The sequence below is a fragment of the Brachyhypopomus gauderio genome, unplaced genomic scaffold, assembly GCF_052324685.1.
Source record: "Brachyhypopomus gauderio isolate BG-103 unplaced genomic scaffold, BGAUD_0.2 sc60, whole genome shotgun sequence".
Lineage (NCBI taxonomy): Eukaryota > Metazoa > Chordata > Actinopteri > Gymnotiformes > Hypopomidae > Brachyhypopomus > Brachyhypopomus gauderio.
Window position 1 is genome coordinate 2,133,578 of NW_027506881.1, and position 12,214 is coordinate 2,145,791.

At 44.7% G+C, this 12,214-nt stretch overlaps 1 protein-coding gene across 1 annotated transcript in view; it reads left to right on the plus strand.

The window, feature by feature from the left end:
• The first annotated feature begins 92 nt into the window (after positions 1-92).
• The window catches only part of rhpn1 (rhophilin, Rho GTPase binding protein 1), a 31,285-nt gene continuing 19,163 nt past the window's right edge, over positions 93-12,214 (plus strand). Inside the window, exons 1-11 of the mRNA XM_076988172.1 lie at positions 93-720; positions 873-988; positions 1,203-1,331; positions 4,006-4,081; positions 4,335-4,412; positions 5,857-5,981; positions 7,352-7,518; positions 10,167-10,264; positions 10,612-10,701; positions 11,068-11,224; positions 12,175-12,214. The exon at positions 12,175-12,214 is cut by the window's right edge and continues 74 nt beyond it. Coding sequence (XP_076844287.1) covers positions 646-720; positions 873-988; positions 1,203-1,331; positions 4,006-4,081; positions 4,335-4,412; positions 5,857-5,981; positions 7,352-7,518; positions 10,167-10,264; positions 10,612-10,701; positions 11,068-11,224; positions 12,175-12,214 — 1,151 coding nt within the window. The 5' untranslated portion in view covers positions 93-645. The remainder of the gene's footprint in view (positions 721-872; positions 989-1,202; positions 1,332-4,005; positions 4,082-4,334; positions 4,413-5,856; positions 5,982-7,351; positions 7,519-10,166; positions 10,265-10,611; positions 10,702-11,067; positions 11,225-12,174) is intronic.

Consider the following 12,214-nt stretch of genomic DNA (forward strand, 5'->3'; position numbering starts at 1 on the left):
CATTATGCAAGTTCTCATAGCCCTAAAAGTTTGAATTACTATAATAATATGTGAATCATCTTGATTTTTGTCAGTACATATAAGTAAAAAACGGTCCAGAGGGAACAAAATAAAACCGTGGGCCACGGAAACGTGAAGGGAGCAGCGACCCTCCCGACTGGCGATGCCTTTGGGTTGCCACGGACAACAGTTATTCTTCCGCTCCCAGTCCTGGTTGTCTACGCCCACCCTCGTCGTATTGGAGAGTTCCGCTGTCACTCAAGCATCGCTGTTGTATTACGATTTGACAACGCAAACGTCAGTCAGCAATGGCGCCGCTTTATTGGCTGAACGGGGCGGCTGGGCTGGTCTAACTAAAGCGATTGTAAGGAGGTATCTGTAAGTGGATATTAATGTGACACGTTTAAGACGTTAGTGGTTCCATTGACCGAGGCGGACTGGGTTTTATTGGGGACACCGGAGTAGCGGAGCGGGGAGGGTCGGGACCACCGTGGACCTCACGGAGTTGCTCAAGTTTGACACGCACTGATGTGTATTTTGAGCTGTGGGTAAAAGACTAAAACGCGTCCCGTGATCGTGGAGGTTTAGCGGGGTGGCGGGTGGTCTGATCCCGGGGGGCCGACACTCGGGCCCGGGGCCGCGGGGATGGCCGGTACCTCCTCGGGTTCGTCGCCGAGAGGAGCAGGCGGCTCGGACGAGTCCGTGCGGGAGGTGGTGGACGTAAGTGCACGGAGACTATAGTGATCGAGTATTAATAAAGGGCATTAATTCAGATCACACGGGAGTTGTGCACTATATAAACGGGCTACACGTGTTTAGTGTGTGGACCTCTGCGGTGCCGGGTGTGTAAACCCGGTCCGTGTGTGTTATAGGGCAGTGATCCACTAGTGCTCACCCGGCGCACCACTCTCCAGCAGAGAAGAGCCAAACTCCAGCAACAGATCAACCACGAGCTCAGACTGCGAGCAGGAGCGGAGAACCTGTACAGGTGTGTGTGTGCGCACCTGTGGGGTCTGTCTGCAACAGCAGAGACTAAATCTGGTTATTTATGCGTACAATATGGTTTAGTGTCCCATGAACACACATGCACCGCTCCATGAACTCCATTTTTATATCCTGTTATTTTGGCACTGTGTAAATATGAAAATGTGTGTGTGTGGTAGTTCCATGATCAGAGGGCTGTGTGTACGTGTGTGTCTTAGGGCTACAGCTAATCAGAGGGTTAGGGAGACGGTGTCATTGGAGTTGAGCTTTGTAAACTCAAACCTGCAGCTACTCAAAGAAGAACTGGAGGAATTGAACAGCAGTGTGGACGTTTACCAGACTGATGGGTAAAACTTAAATGCTTAAACATGCATTGCTTATGTTGCCAAACCTATGTTATTATTTAAAGCTCAGTTAGTGTTTGCATATAACATGTATTATGTTTTTTAAGATTTATGTGAGCTGCATCTTTGTGGTAAACAACCAAAATGTACAGTGGCTGAGAAAACCCATTGCGCTGCAAAAGAAAAATATGCTGGAAATGCACAAAGCAAATTCATCAAGATGACAACGCATACATTGTGTAAATGCACTGCAAATTCAGAAATCTGGATGAATATTTATAAGCAGCTACTCTTTAGGTTTTTAGCCAGAAACGAGTTTCTCATTACATTGAATGGGACTGAAAAAGCTCTTTAAATGTATGTAGGTATTTAGACAGAAACTAAGTTGTGTTAAATGGAATTTTTGGAAGTATTAATTTCTGTCTAAATGCCTAGGTAGTTTGCGAGAGCATTTAGCTTGCCTGTGATATAAGCAGTGACTACCAAGTGATAAGTAAGTGAGTTTATGATGATCTCAGAATGATTCCACAAAATAGACTAAACATAACCTGGTAAGAGGCAAAAGGAATAACACTGTAGGTTTTAAATAGAAATAAGAGTAAGAGTTGTTATACAGTCATTACGTTAAACGGCTAAGTAGGTAACTAACCCAGGAGAGGGACAGTCACCTGTGTACCACAGCACCCTAGTGACCACTAGTGTGTGTGTGTGTGTGTGTGTGTGTGTGTGTGTGTGTGTGTGTACCACAGCGCCCTAGTGACAACTAGTGGGTGTGTGTGTACCACAGCGCCCTAGTGATCACGTGTGTGTGTGTGTGTGTGTGTACCACAGCGCCCTAGTGACCACTAGTGTGTGTGTGTGTGTGTGTGTGTGCCACAACGCCCTAGTGACAACTAGTGTGTGTGTGTGGGTGTGTGTGTACCACAGCGCCCTAGTGACCACTAGTGTGTGTGTGTGTGTGTGTGTGTGTGTACCACAGCGCCCTAGTGACAACTAGTGTGTGTGTGTGTGTGTGTGTGTGTGTGTACCACAGCGCCCTAGTGACCACTAGTGTGTGTGTGTGTGTGTGTGTGTGTGTGTGTGTGTGTGTGTGTGTGTACCACAACGCCCTATTGACCACTAATGTGTGTGTGTGTGTGTGTGTGTGTGTGTGTGTGTGTGTACCACAGCGCCCTAGTGATCGCTAGTGTGTGTGTGTGTGTGTGTGTGTGTACCACAGCGCCCTAGTGATCGCTAGTGTGTGTGTGTGTGTGTGTGTGTGTGTACCACAGCGCCCTATTGACCACTAATGTGTGTGTGTGTGTGTGTGTGTGTGTGTGTACCACAGCGCCCTAGTGATCGCTAGTGTGTGTGTGTGCCTGTTCTTACTGCACAGATGGGTAAAATGCAGAGGACAAATTTTGATTGGGGTGAAAATCACAATTGACAAATGTGGAACATTTACATTAAAAGGTTTTTAAGCCTTAGTTTTAATCTAAATACCTACGTATCTCCATTTAAAAAGCTTTACTAATTCAGTCCTTTTTAACGTAATGAGATTCGGGAATTTATGATTCACTCTCTGACTCTCAATCAGAACAAAACAATGACATTTTGTTCATTCCCTTATTTGTGTGTCAGCCCCTCAGTTAGACCGTTTCTAATGAGAGACTCTTGTCTCTTGTCAGGGCTGTACCTGGAGCCGCTCCTCCTGTCGCCACAGGAGGGCACTCACGAGCCAGTGCTCGCTCCCGAGCCAACACTCGTTCGCGGACCAGCACTCGCGCTCAGACCGGCGTTGGTTCACGAACACATTCGCGCGCACACGATCAGCAATGATGATCTGCAGCGGTTTGCCTTCCTACTTGAGGAGGACGACTGCAGAGTCTCATTGCTGAGTTGTTTGTTGCCGTCTCTGAACTTTCAGCCAGCCTCTCCTTGCGTTTCAAGTCTCCTCGTTGTACTCACCTTGTTCGCTGTTTTCTCTGTCATTTTTCCGAGTTCGCTCACATCTTCACCACTCTGGCCATTCTCAAGTTTTTCAGCCCTGTTATTTCTCTATCCAGTTTTGTTTGTTATTTTGAGAAGGGTTTTTCGTTTGATCCCAGTCTTGGTTTGAGAGCCAGCTATTTCAAAATTTCCTTTGGGGCATCATCTTTTACTTCAATGTTTGGTAGAATTTGTGGTTCAAAACGTCCCTCATTTTCAGCAAGCTCTGTTGCATGTGAGCTTAGCGGCGCAGCAATAAAAAACGTCCCTTGAGAAACAATTAACGACCGTGCTGTGTTCCGGACATGTGAAGGCTATTTAAACTAGTGTGGCCGATATATTAAAAATTCTTATTATAGCAAACCGGTATACTGCCCAGCACTAAATGTACGTGTTGTCATTTTGATGAACTTCCTTTATGTATTTGCATTGCGTTTTTCTTTTGCAAATGGGGTTTCTTGGCCACCATAAAAATGTCAAACGTACATGTAAATGCTAACTCTCTTGTCACATCTTACTCCTTGGTGAGAGCACACAGTAGCTCATCACATACGTGAGGGTTGGTTTGTTTAGTAAAAGAGGTGACAAACATAAAAAAATACTATGAATTAAAATGAAAGGATAATGTGTAGATAACTACCCAGAGCTGGGGCGGAATGGTACTGTGATGAGGGGATTGGGGTAGAAATCCTTTCTCTCCCTCTGAAAGAGAGAAGCTGAATGTTCCGATGATCCTGCTTGGACTGAAGGAGGCGAAAGACGTTGACATGACCGTCCCTCTCCAGGTAAACTAAATACGAAAAACCATTTTGCTTTCTTCTTGATATTCATGCATTTTAATGATGGTGTGATTTTCACATGTTTAGGTTTGAGGTGATGTTTGTGTTTGACAGTCTGATTATTGCGTGCCTGTAATATTTCATGTGTGTGATGTGATCTTTCTTTTGTATTAATCAGACAACACACATTGTTTCCTTAGCCCAGCTGTGATTTAATGGATATTATTTTAATTGTATACGTAACCACCAATAATTGCAGGACTTCATCAGTGAACACTATGGAGAAGATGCTTCTCTTTATTTGGCAGAAATCAAAATGCTTATGGACATCAGACAGGTATAATGGTACAATATGCACATGCAAACCAATCTCACACACACACACACACACACACACACACACTTTTACAATGAGCATACGCTCACAGTAGTACAGGGCAATATATCTGTTTTTGTAGAAATATTGATGTATTTTTATACGTGATACAAGATGAGAACATATTGTTTATGCTGATGTCATATCTGGGTTTTTCCTAAAAAAAAGGCAGCAGTTTAAGTAGCAGCGTTATAACAGACATTCTCATAACACAGATGATTGAGATCTCGTTAGAGAGCAACTTGATCACAACTTGTTCTTGCCCAGTGTACGTGGCGGGTGTTTATTTACCTCAGTTCATAGTGTATGTGACTGGTGTTTATTTACCTCAGTTTATAGTGTATGTGACTGGTGTTTATTTACCTCAGTTTATAGTGTATGTGACCGGTGTTTATTTACTACAGTTTATAGTGTATGTGACCGGTGTTTATTTACTTCAGTTTATAGTGTATGTGACCGGTGTTTATTTACTTCAGTTTATAGTGTATGTGACCGGTGTTTATGTACTTCAGTTTATAGTGTAGGCCTATGTGACCGGTGTTTATTTACCTCAGTTTATAGTGTATGTGACTGGTGTTTATTTACCTCAGTTTATAGTGTATGTGACTGGTGTTTATTTACCTCAGTTTATAGTGTATGTGACCGGTGTTTATTTACTACAGTTTATAGTGTATGTGACCGGTGTTTATTTACTTCAGTTTATAGTGTATGTGACCGGTGTTTATTTACTTCAGTTTATAGTGTATGTGACCGGTGTTTATTTACTTCAGTTTATAGTGTATGTGACCGGTGTTTATTTACCCCAGTTTATAGTGTATGTGACCGGGGTTTATTTACCTCAGTTTATAGTGTATGTGACCGGGGTTTATTTACCTCAGTTTATAGTGTATGTGACCGGTGTTTATTTACCTCAGTTTATAGTGTATGTGACCGGTGTTTATTTACCTCAGTTTATAGTGTATGTGACCGGTGTTTATTTACTTCAGTTTATAGTGTATGTGACCGGTGTTTATTTACCTCAGTTTTTATGGTATCCTCAGCATTTCAGCATGTGTTCTCCTCCTCCCATTTAATAGTGGTTTTAGTTTATTTTTTAACAATTTGTCAGATACATCTACAGCTGAATGTTGATAAAAGTGCCTGTGTGACATTTGGGATATGTTATTTACATTTTTTTTGTTATTACCTTATGGAAAGAGAAAATATTGAGAGATGTCTCCTATATCGCCATTCAACTAAAAAATATCTAGATATTATTTTTGGAATCACTCACGGTTTTTCAGATTCTTCTCAACATGTTTGATTAAATCTGAAATTAGTTGTTGTACCAACAACTGTACCAAATGTACCAACTGGATTGTTGCTGAGCAAGTGACCTTTGACCCCAGCTGTGCCCTCCACACAGGCCATTCGTGCCCCCAGCCGGGGCGACCCCGGCCTCAAGCTGCTCATGGAATACTATAACCATCTGCACTTTGTGGAGCAACGTTTCTTTACCCCGCACAGAACTCTGGGAGTTCATTTCCAGTGGTAAGAAGAATGGAGTAGAGGGGGCTTGACACTCTAGTAATATCCTGTTAGAAAGAGTTTTGTTGACATAAAACGCCCTGTGATAGAGGAAGGTGACTGCTGGAGAGATGTGTGTGGATGAGATGGGTGGAGGTGGGCTGGTTAAGGTGTGGGGGTGGGTGGAGGTGGGCTGGTTAAGGTGTGGGGATGGGTGGAGGTGGGCTGGTTAAGGTGTGGGGATGGGTGGAGGTGGGCTGGTTAAGGTGTGGGGGTGGGTGGAGGTGGGCTGGTTATGGTGTGGGGATGGGTGGAGGTGGGCTGGTTAAGGTGTGGGGATGGGTGGAGGTGGGCTGGTTATGGTGTGGAGATGGATGGAGGTGGGCTGGTTAAGGTGTGGGGGTGGGTGGAGGTGGTCTGGTTAAGGTGTGGGGATGGGTGGAGGTTGGCTGGTTAAGGTGTGGGGATGAGTGGAGGTTGGCTGGTTAAGGTGTGGGGATGAGTGGAGGTTGGCTGGTTAAGGTGTGGGGATGGGTGGAGGTTGGCTGGTTAAGGTGTGGGGATGGGTGGAGGTGGTCTGGTTAAGGTGTGGGGATGGGTGGAGGTGGTCTGGTTAAGGTGTGGGGATGGGTGGAGGTGGTCTGGTTAAGGTGTGGGGATGGGTGGAGGTTGGCTGGTTAAGGTGTGGGGATGGGTGGAGGTTGGCTGGTTAAGGTGTGGGGATGGGTGGAGGTGGTCTGGTTAAGGTGTGGGGATGGGTGGAGGTGGTCTGGTTAAGGTGTGGGGATGGGTGGAGGTGGTCTGGTTAAGGTGTGGGGATGGGTGGAGGTTGGCTGGTTAAGGTGTGGGGATGGGTGGAGGTTGGCTGGTTAAGGTGTGGGGATGGGTGGAGGTTGGCTGGTTAAGGTGTGGGGATGGGTGGAGGTTGGCTGGTTAAGGTGTGGGGATGGGTGGAGGTGGTCTGGTTAAGGTGTGGGGATGGGTGGAGGTGGGCTGGTTAAGGTGTGGGGATGGGTGGAGGTGGTCTGGTTAAGGTGTGGGGGTGGGTGGAGGTTGGCTGGTTAAGGTGTGGGGATGGGTGGAGGTTGGCTGGTTAAGGTGTGGGGATGGGTGGAGGTGGGCTGGTTCAGGTAAGAGATGATGGTCTACTGCCTGTAGTTGTACACCTACAACATTCACTTATAATGTACATCACCAGTGGTTAGTGAGTGTTGCTGCATGCTCTCTAATGAACTAGGTGGGTACTGTAAATGCTGTGGTAATGGTAAAGGACAATAATTCTTGATTTTAAACTTAGATTTTTCATTTAAGGTACATTAATGTTCAAATGTAAAATTTTACACTACTTAGCACTCACAAAGTCTGGATGCAACATGGTTGTTTGTCCTCACTAGGTATGACTCCCTGACTGGTGTCCCATCCTGCCAGAGAGCTCTAGCGTTTGAGAAGGGCAGTGTGCTGTTTAACATCGGAGCACTTTACACACAGATCGGCGCGAGACACAACCGATCCACAGAGCTCGGCATCCATGATGCTATCGATGCCTTCCAGAGGGCTGCTGGTACTATCATCTGTTCAGAGTGTCTGTGCGTGTGTGTGTCTGCACGTGCCTGTGTTTGTGTGTGTGTGTGTGTGTGTGTGTGTGTGTGTGTGTCCGCACGTGCCTGTGTCTGTGTGCATGTGTATGTATCTACTAAAGATGCCACCCAACCTATATCTTGTTTTGGAAGAGGGCTGATACAAAAATGCTGGATAAAGACATTTTGAAGGAAACCAATCCAATACCATCACAAATCCAACCTGATAACAATACAGTATGTGATCACAGCCAGGTTAGGGTTAGAGCGGGTCACATGATCACAGCCAGGTAAGGGTTAGAGCGGGTCACATGATCACAGCCAGGTAAGGGTTAGAGCAGGTCACATGATCACAGCCAGGTAAGGGTTAGAGCAAGTCACATGATCACAGCCAGGTAAGGGTTAGAGCGGGTCACATGATCACAGCCAGGTAAGGGTTAGAGCGGGTCACATGATCACAGCCAGGTAAGGGTTAGAGCGGGTCACATGATCACAGCCAGGTAAGGGTTAGAGCGGGTCACATGATCACAGCCAGGTAAGGGTTAGAGCAGGTCACATGATCACAGCCAGGTTAGGGTCACAGTTGGGCTAGTTTGAGTTGCTGTAGAGTTAAATTTTCTTTCCATTAATGGTAAAAAACTTCATGCACTCACAAGCAGGAATAACGATCTTGTAAAAACCAGAACATATAATTTTACATTTATATTGGCTTCATAAGAGTGGAATGACACTGGTAGTACTGATAGTAGTAGTACTGTAGTGGTAGTAGTGGTAGTACTGATAGTAGTAGTACTGTAGTGGTAGTAGTGGTAGTACTGATAGTAGTAGTACTGTAGTAGTGTAGTGGTAGTACTGTAGTGGTAGTACTGATAGTAGTAGTACTGTAGTAGTGTAGTGGTAGTACTGTAGTGGTAGTGGTAGTACTGATAGTAGTAGTCCTGTAGTAGTGTAGTGGTAGTACTGTAGTGGTAGTACTGATAGTAGTAGTACTGTAGTGGTAGTACTGATAGTAGTAGTACTGTAGTAGTGTAGTGGTAGTACTGATAGTAGTAGTACGGTAGTGGTAGTACTGATAGTAGTAGTACTGTAGTAGTGTAGTGGTAGTACTGTAGTGGTAGTGGTAGTACTGATAGTAGTAGTACTGTAGTGGTAGTGGTAGTACTGATAGTAGTACTGTAGTGGTAGTGGTAGTACTGATAGTAGTAGTACTGTAGTAGTGTAGTGGTAGTACTGATAGTAGTAGTACTGTAGTGGTAGTACTGATAGTAGTAGTACTGTAGTGGTAGTGGTAGTACTGATAGTAGTAGTACTGTAGTGGTAGTAGTGGTAGTACTGATAGTAGTAGTACTGTAGTAGTGTAGTGGTAGTACTGTAGTGGTAGTGGTAGTACTGATAGTAGTAGTAGTGGTAGTGTAGTGGTAGTACTGTAGTGGTAGTAGTGGTAGTAGTAGTGTAGTGGTAGTACTGATAGTAGTAGTACTGTAGTGGTAGTAGTGTGGTAGTACTGATAGTAGTAGTACTGTAGTGGTAGCAGTGTAGTAGAAGTACTGATAGTAGTAGTACGGTAGTAGTATAGTGGTAGTACTGATGGTGGTAGTAGTGTAGTGGTAGTAGTGTAGTGGTAGTACTGATAGTGGTAGTACTGTAGTGGTAGTAGTGTAGTGGTAGTACTGATAGTAGTAGTACAGTAGTGGTAGTAGTGTAGTGGTAGTACTGATAGTAGTAGTAGTGTAGTGGTAGTAGTGTAGTGGTAGTACTGATAGTAGTAGTACTGTAGTGGTAGTACTGTAGTGGTAGTACTGATAGTAGTAGTAGTAGTAGTAGTGTAGTGGTAGTACTGATAGTAGTAGTACTGTAGTAGTGTAGTGGTAGTACTGTAGTGGTAGTAGTGTAGTGGTAGTACTGATGGTGGTAGTAGTGTAGTGGTAGTACTGATAGTAGTAGTACTGTAGTGGTAGTAGTAGTAGTAGTAGTAGTGGTAGTACTCATTGTAGTAGTACTGATAGCGGTAGTACTGTAGTGGTAGTAGTGTAGTGGCAGTACTGATAGTAGTAGTACTGTAGTGGTAGTAGTAGTAGTAGTGGTAGTACTCATTGTAGTAGTACTGATAGCGGTAGTACTGTAGTGGTAGTAGTGTAGTGGTAGTACTGATAGTAGTAGTACTGTAGTGGTAGTAGTGTTTTTTATATTTACATCTGTTGGATTCATATTACATCTGTAGAATAGCATATACAATATATGATACATTTCCCACAAAACAGTTTTGCCAAAAGTAAACAATATTTTAATGCTAAAATATCGGATTGTTATCGGTATTAGGTGACATTCAAATGCAAGATATCGGTATTGGATCAGACCTAGAAACATCAGTAGTATCTCCACATGTATACACTTGCATGCATGGTTAAGTGTGTGAATCGATGTGAGTCATGGTTGACTGTGTGAGTCATGGTTGACTGTGTGAGTCATGTATGGAGGAAAAAGGGATAATTTCTAGCTACATATTATGACCAATCCATTCACACTTAGTGATGTTTAACAGGAAGAGGCATTTATTTTTTATTGTAAGTAATTTATGATTGTCTTCATGTATATTAATTACAAGTGATTTCGTATGCGCATATTTCATCAGGGGCATTTCTGTACTTGCAAGAAAACTTCTCTCACGCGCCCAGCCTGGATATGAGCGGTCCTGTGCTCAGTGTGTTGGTCCGACTCATGGTTGCTCAGGTAAACAAAAAAACGATCAACCAATACTTTGCAAGTTTGTGTGTTTGTGAATAATTACAGTAAATAAGTATTTTTCAGTAGAAAATCACTGATTCAGTTGTCCCAAACTTGCTAGTTTCCCTTTTTCCTTTTCTTGTTCTAGACATTTACATTTACGGCATTTAGCAGACGCTCTTATCCAGAGTGACTTACAAAGTGCTTTTTATCTGATGACAGAATTCATCCTGGTGTGACGAGTATGTGAAGCTCGTATCCGCATCAACAGCAGATTGTGAACTGTCATATGTGGTGATTTTATTTTGATGTCTTTGTATGTGTGTCTTTTGTATGTTGTGTTTGTTCTGTAGGTGCAGGAGTGTGTTTATGAGAAAATAACACTTACCATGAAAGAAGATCAACTCATGGCCAATCTACAAAAAGCTCAGGAGGCAGCACAGGTGAGCGCACACACACACACACACACACACCCACACACACACACACACACACACACACACACACAGAGATGCACACACAGAGATGCACACATGCACATTGGCATACATACACACACACACACACACACACACACACACACACACACACACACACACAGAGATGCACACACAGAGATGCACACATGCACATTGGCATACATACACACACACACACACACACACAGAGATGCACACATGCACATTGGCATACACACACACAGATGCACATAGGCATACACACACACACAAGAAAGCATTTCTAAATCGACTTTAATGTGAATAGACTTTCCATAGATGAGTGTATTAAAGTGTGGTGTGTGTGTTTAGGTTTCGGACGTGTACTCTCTGGTCACGCAGGCCATGATGGCGCCCTCACTGAAGGACTATGTTCCCTTCTCCTGGCTCTCTGTGGTTCAGGTCAAAACACAGCACTTCAGAGCCTTGGCGCACTACCATGCTGCGGCTGCCCTCTGTCCCTGCTCACGTGAGTGCATTTGTCCCTCTGTCCCTGCTCACGTGAGTGCATTTGTCCCCTGTCCCTGCTCACGTGAGTGCATTTGTCCCCTGTCCCTGCTCATGTGAGTGCATTTGTCCCCTCTCCCTGCTCACGTGAGTGCATTTGTCCCCTCTCCCTGCTCACATGAGTGCATTTGTCCCTCTGTCTCTGCTCACGTGAGTGCATTTGTCTCTGCTCACATGAGTGCATTTGTCCCTCTGTCCCTGCTCACATGAGTGCATTTGTCCCTCTGTCTCTGCTCACGTGAGTGCATTTGTCTCTGCTCACATGAGTGCATTTGTCCCTCTGTCCCTGCTCACGTGAGTGCATTTGTCCGTCCTGGCTCACATGAGTGCATTTGTCCCTCTGTCCCTGCTCACGTGAGTGCATTTGTCCCTCTGTCCCTGCTCACGTGAGTGCATTTGTCCCTCTGTCTCTGCTCACGTGAGTGCATTTGTCTCTGCTCACGTGAGTGCATTTGTCTCTGCTCACGTGAGTGCATTTGTCCCTCTGTCCCTGCTCACGTGAGTGCATTTGTCCGTCCCGGCTCACCTGAGTGCATTTGTCCCTCTGTCCCTGCTCACGTGAGTGCATTTGTCCCTCTGTCCCTGCTCACGTGAGTGCATTTATCCCTCTGTCCCTGCATTTGTCCCTGCTCACGTGAGTGCATTTGTACCCTGTCTCTGCTCACGTGGGTTGCACACCAGATTCCTAAGCTCTGATTCCTCGTGTTGGTTTAGCAAACCGTCCCTTCACATGTCCTGTATGTGCTTACATGTTTCTGTGTGGGTTTGACAGAAGAGTTCGCATAAGACTGCATGACTATATTATCTCTGTTTAATGGGGAGGTTGTGTGATTGTCTCTGTTTAATGGGGAGGTTGTGTTATTATTATCTCTGTTTAATGGGGAGGTTGTGTGATTTGGCCTGCTCGTGCAGATATGATTGGTGTGGATGAGAATGGTACCGCTGGACTGAA